The 6000-nt window shown below is 57.2% G+C and overlaps 1 protein-coding gene across 1 annotated transcript; it reads right to left on the bottom strand.

The window, feature by feature from the left end:
* Positions 1 to 254: 254 nt before the first annotated feature.
* On the bottom strand, positions 255 to 3929 carry LOC128948064 (endothelin-2-like). Its single transcript, XM_054292645.1, has 5 exons — positions 3854 to 3929; positions 3402 to 3534; positions 2207 to 2326; positions 1065 to 1169; positions 255 to 367 (listed from the first exon to the last, which is right to left on the bottom strand). The coding sequence occupies exons 1-5, from the start codon at positions 3909 to 3911 to the stop codon at positions 256 to 258; spliced, it is 528 nt and encodes a 175-aa protein (XP_054148620.1). The 5' UTR covers positions 3912 to 3929; the 3' UTR covers position 255.
* Between the last annotated feature and the right edge of the window lie 2071 nt (positions 3930 to 6000).

Genomic DNA, 6000 nt, shown 5'->3' with positions numbered 1-6000 from the left:
CCTTGCCTGATCCAAAAAGGCACAACTCAGCTCCAGGACACTTCTCTGACTGGACGGAGAGACAGTTTTTCCCTTTGCAGCAGTCCCTTGAGCGCTGGTTCATGCAGCAGGAACACGGAGACTTCCACCTCCTTCCCTTCCACTCACGGCCTTCCCTTCAGCTCTAACAGGGAGCTGAGCACCCACAGGACAGCAGAGCTGGTGGCACCCACAGGACTCCAAATTCTTCTGGTGAGCTTGGTGTGCTTCTGTCTCTTATCTTTTCTTCTTCCAGATGTTTCTTTCCCAAGGCAGAGCTGGTGGCTGTGTGTCCCTCTGCGAGTGCTGCTGGCATTTGCTGGAGCCTGGGCTGGAGACCCTGAGGTCCCTGGGGACAGAGGGGACACCATGGTCACTCTGCAGTCCATCTGCCCCCTACTCAGCACCCCATATCATCACATTTATCTGCCCCTCACCACCATTTTCTGGGAGGCAGGAGATGAGGAAGGAGGGGCAGGAATTTCTGTCCACAGCTGCATTAAGGCAGAGTGGAGCTCCACCAAACCCAACGAGGTGTCAGAGGATTCAAGGATAACCCAAAGTGCTGCCTCCCCAAATCTGCCTTTCAGAAAGCATCCCCATTGCGTCTGATTTATTAATTAATTTGCCACCTCCCTTTAGCTCAGTTATACTCCTGGAGCTGTTTCTCCCCACAATTTCCTGATGTGGGCTTAGCAAAGCTTTGTCCTTCGGTCCAAAGTTGCTGCCCCATAAATTATCTTCCCACATGATGCCATCCCCTTCTCCCTCCTCTGTCCATCACCCACCTGCCTGTCCCACATCAGAGGAGCTCCCAAATCCCCATTCCAACCAAGAATTACATTTTGGGAAGGGCACACACAGCCCTGGCTCCTCAGATGGAGCCTTCAGTGCCACAGAGAACAGCAACAGCAAATCCTCCTCATTTAGAGGAGCCTGGAGGAGGCAGAAGGTCAGATCCAAGAGGGAGCTGCAGCCTGGGGCCACAATCACATCTTCAAGTGCTCATGAGGGATGTTCAGAGTGGGTTTAGGTGCCCTGCTCACCTGAGAGCTCTCAGCAGCCCATGATGGGGAGGCCTCATGGCACCGCTCTGCAGAGACCTCGCTGATGCTCCAGAGCTCACGGGGAGCTTCAGACTCTGGAGGTACCTAAAGAGCAAGAGGAGAAGCTTGAGCCACCCTGAACCAGGCTGCGGGGAGCTCAGGGGGAGCCTGGCCCGGTGACAGACAGCTGAATGCAAGCTTTGAAGGGTTAATTGCAGCTATTTGGGAGCTATTCAGGGCTGACTTTGACTGCTATTCCCTCGTGCCAGAGCTCCTCTATTCACAGACAAAATGAATGATTGGGGATTGTAACTATTGCCTGGCTGTGGAATTAATGACAGATATCCACAGCGACTTCACTCCCCTCAGCAGCGCGGCTGGAGCTGAGCTGACACCCCACATGCACCATAACAGAGGTGGCCACGGGACATCTGGCTGCTTGGAGCAGTCTTCTGCTCCCTCTGAGCCATGCAGGGGACACTGTTGTCCCAAAGCTCCACACCCTATTCCCAGGGTGATGCAAGCTCTCCCTTCTGAGCAGGGGACACTGCTGTCCCAAAAATCCACAGCCTCCCTTGTCCCCATTCCCAGAGCATTGCCAGCTCTCCCTTCTGAGCAGGGGACACTGCTGTCCCAAAAATCCACAGCCTCGCTTGTCCCCATTCCCAGAGCATTGCCAGCTCTCCCATCTGAGCAGGGGACACTGCTGTCCCAAAATTCCAAACCTTCATTTGTCCCCACTCCCAGGGTGCTGCCAGCTCTCCCTTCCGAGAAGGGGACACTGCTGTCCCAAAAATCCACATCTTCATTTGTCCCCACTCCCAAAGCATTGCCAGTTCTCCCTTCTGAGCAGGGGACACTGGTGCCCCAAAGCTCCACACCATCACATGTCCCATCCCCACTGGCCCACCCAGAGCTTCCCCAGCCTCCTGGCAGCAACAGCAGCAGCAGGGCTGGAGGTGACACTGCTGCCTCTCAGCTGCTGAAGGGACCCTTGCACACCCAAACTACCCGGTGACACCACCAGGGCTCTTGAGAGGGAGGAAAAAGCCACAGACAAGTCCCAGCTGCTGGCACAGAGCCATCCTCAAAGAGTCCCTGAGCCCTGCCTGTCTCTCATCCCTGAGCACCCCCAGCCTTACCCAGGCCTGCCGTGGCAGAAGGTGGCACAGATGCTGTCCCTGGAGTGTGCGCACTCGCACCTGCCCGCCGACCTCTTGCGTCGCCTTGGCGGGCTGCCCAAGCCGTAGGGAGCGGTGTGCCTGGGAAAAACAAAGGAATTCAGCTGTGCCACCAGCTTTTTATTGGCCAGCAGGTTTGTACCGGGGTCCTGGGAGGCAGCCAAGCAAGTGCCAGGATAATGAAAGACTCATCTATAGACAGAAGGTGAAAAGGTCACTGATGGATCTGAGCTTCAAACTCCAGCTCCTGTCGCACACCACCCCTCCCTGCCGGGGATGGCTGCTCTGTGCTGGCTGGGAATGGGAGCTTTCTCTCCTTGCAGCAGCTCAGGTGCCCGTGCCAGGGCTGCCACCCAGGCTGGGCAAGCTCCTAGGGGTGGCAGAGCTCCTGAGGAGCAGGGCTGGCCCAGCCCAGCAACCCCAGCATGGCTGAGGTGCCAGCACTCTCCTTCCCTGCAGGTTTAACACACAGGACACTGCACAGCCCGAGGACCCTCAGGGCCAGAGCATGTTCTGGTGCTCCCAGCCTGCTCCCAGAGCTGCCAGCACGCTCCTGCTCCATCTCTGATGGCAATCTCCTCTCCCAGAGGCTGCAGCATTGGCAGCGACTGCCAGCAACTATTCCCCGAGCAAGCAGCGAGTTGTAAATGCATGTCAGTGAGCACGATTATAACCACACCTGAGCGCGTGTGTTGTGCTCCAGTGCCATGGCCATTGGTCTGCAAGCTCTGGGAAAGCTGCTCCGGCATTCCTGAGGGCAGGACTTGGCAGCCTCGGCCCACAGTGCCAGCCCACCCCTGTCTCATTAACAATCCTGGCAGGCAGCAGCAGCCGGGGTTACGCGTGCGAGCGAGCGGGGAGAGGAACTTTTCTGACTCGCGGCCACAACATCTCGGTGTTGCTGCGGGCTTGCAGAGGTGCAAAGCTCAGGAAAAGCCGAGCCCGGGAGGAAGCAGCGCCCTGTGCTATCACCCCGACCCCCGGGGATGGACAAACACCCGAGCAGCAGCAGCAGCACGGTTTGTCCCCTTCAGGGCTGGCCGTGCACCTTGGAGCAGGTGCTGCCGGAGCACCGGGAGCCTTTCCCACCCTGTCCAGCAGAAGGTACAGCCCCTGCCCATCAGCAGAGCTCCCCCGAGCGCCGCGCTCTGCTCACCCAGGTGTGTTGACCCAGATGATGTCCAGGTGACAGAAGTAGATGCATTCCTTATCCAGCCAGCTGTTGCAGGAACATCGCTTGCTCCTCGGCCGCGCGGCCAGGTGCGACTCGGCCGGGGGATGGCCCAGACCTGCGGGAAGCAGCACAGGGAGTGAGGGATGAGCTGCCCGTCCGTGTGTCCCTCCTCAGGGTCCCGTCCGTGAGTCCCCTCTGAGTGTCCCGTCCGTGTGTCCCCTCTGAGGGTCCCCTCTAAAGGCACGGTCCGTGTGTCTCCTGTGAGGGTCCCGGTGCCGGCGGGACCCTCACAGCCCCGGGGGCTCCCGGACCGAGGGTCCCTCACCGTCTCCGCGCCCACCCCGGGCACCCCCGGCCCCCTCCCCGCTCAGGGGGTCGCCCCTCCCTTGCGGGCACCCCCAGGGCACCGAGCCCCGCTCCATCCCGGGGCTCACCGGCTTCCAGCAGGGCGCAAAGGGCGAGCGCCAGCAGCACGGCGGGGTGGCTGCCCATGACCGCGGCTCTGCGGCTTCTCCCGGGCTTTTCCTCCTTCTCCTGCCGTGCCAGCTCTTCCAGCGGAGCCGCCGCGCTGCGTCTGGAGCCGGCAGGCGCTCGGCAGGTGCTTTATAACCCGGGCCGCGTCACCCGCTCCGCCCCCGGGGAACGCCGGGCTCGCGTGGGGCGGGCGCGGACCGGACCCCCCGCTCCCCCCCGCAGGAATCCTCCCGTTCCTCTGCCAGGGGAGAAAGTGCCGGGGAGTGGGAAAAGTCACTGGCTGGGATGCGGTGAGGCTGCGGTGAAGGCAGCGAGCACAGCGGGGTCTGCAGGCACTATCCCCCCGGGAGCCCCCCGCACCTCCCCGGGCCCCAGGGATGCTTTAAACTGACAGAAACTGCGCAGGATTCAAGATAAAAATAAAGTTTTCCCTTTAAATGCCTTAATTTGACATACTTTATTTCAATAAAAATGTATATTAATAAGTTCACTTGAACTTATCTTAATTGCTGCTCAGTTGGCACAATGACAGTCTTGGTTTTCTCTCTCTCTCCTGTATTTTTTCCTCTAAATCAACTTTAAGTCTTTTGCTACCTTGAGCAATTAAAGTTTCTTGCAATAAATCTGCCCGTGCGCAGTCTAATTTCGATTCAGCATCCCTGTGGCACATTCAGCATTATCTGCACATTTTTAGGATGCGAATCATGTGGAGCACAGTCACCTCCTGGCAGGCACCAGGAGGAGTCTAAGCCCTTCACCTTGCCCGTGCTGTGTCAGGCAGAAGCAGGAAATTCCTCCGGGGAATTGTTTGATCCTGAGCGTGCCAGGGATGGATCGCAGCTTCCAGGCACCCTGAATTCCTTGGGACTACCAGATCCAGCTTGGAGTGGCAGCTCCAGGCATGGCAAATCTCAGGGAAATCCTGTGAGCGGTTTGGAAAAGCGAAATCGCCGTGTTTGCCTTTTGCAAGAGGTTCTCGCAAGCTCCTTGGGAAAGGGAGTGTATTTTATTTGTTTACCATGCGCAGTTCAGCTTTTATGGCCCTGTTGTCATGGGCAAGGTGGTGGCAATTGCAGCCACAGTGAGGTCTCATGCACAGGAACACGTGTGGGGGAAAGGAAAGGGAAATAAGGAAAAGTGCAGAGAGGGAGAGTGGGGAAAACGGGTCCTGAGACAGAGCTTCTGCTCACAGAAGTAACACAGGTGATGACTGCAGTCCTGCAGGAAAAGTCTGCAGGAATTGACATTCCCTTGGTGCAAGCAGCAGTGGGAATTCTCTCTGTGCTCATGCAAAATGCACACAGGGGGTGTATGCAGGGAAAAAACAGTGAGAGCAAAGAAACTGCACAGAGGGCATGAAGTGAGGGGGCACAGAGGCCAGAGGGGGTGAAAAATGTTTGTATGGGCATGCCATGGAAATAACAGAGCAGGGGATGTGTCAGGCAGAGAAAATCAGGAAGAGTGCAAATGATAAATTAATAAAAAAATAAAGAGAGAGCTCATAAAACAAAGCAAACAGAGGGAAGTATTTAACCTCTGTCCCAATGCAACAATTATTCTAAAGAAAACAGGGAAACACAAAAGCAGCATTACCTGTTACTGCCCATATTCCAGCTGTGCCAAGTTTCAGAGTTAAGTCAGAGCTGTGTGTGACATTCCAGATGCCAGCCCAGTGATACAATAAATCTGCCTTGGCTCCCGCTCCTGCGCTCCTCATCCTGGTCACTGCGGGCTGAAAGACGATCCCCTCGACGTGGGGAAGGCAACGCAGCCGTGTTTGCTCACCCCGAGGGAAGGCTGGCCAGTGAATGACATCATTTCTACAAAAAAGGGCGCTGTCTTTGAAGGGGTGCTGCCGGAGAGGGCCGGGACAGCGCCGTGGCGCTGTTGGTTGGGGTTGGTTTGCTGAAGGGATCAGCCCTGTCACACCCAGAGCTGTGCCTCGGGCAAGGAACCGCAGTCTCAAGCCAACCCCAGGTTTTGGGCATCTGGGTTCAAGGAATTTCCTCCACCTTTTGTGGCCGGGGCTCTGTCACCCAGCTCAGGTTTCAAGGAGCACCTGGAGCTCCACGTAGCTGTCTGCAATCTGCTGGAGGTGCCCAGATAT

Source organism: Melozone crissalis, unplaced genomic scaffold (genome assembly GCF_028551555.1).
Source record: "Melozone crissalis strain CALT ecotype California unplaced genomic scaffold, PUWL_Pcris_2 ptg000111l_1, whole genome shotgun sequence".
NCBI lineage: Eukaryota > Metazoa > Chordata > Aves > Passeriformes > Passerellidae > Melozone > Melozone crissalis.
Note: the sequence above shows the minus strand (reverse complement) of the source record. Positions and strands in the feature narration are given on the sequence as shown.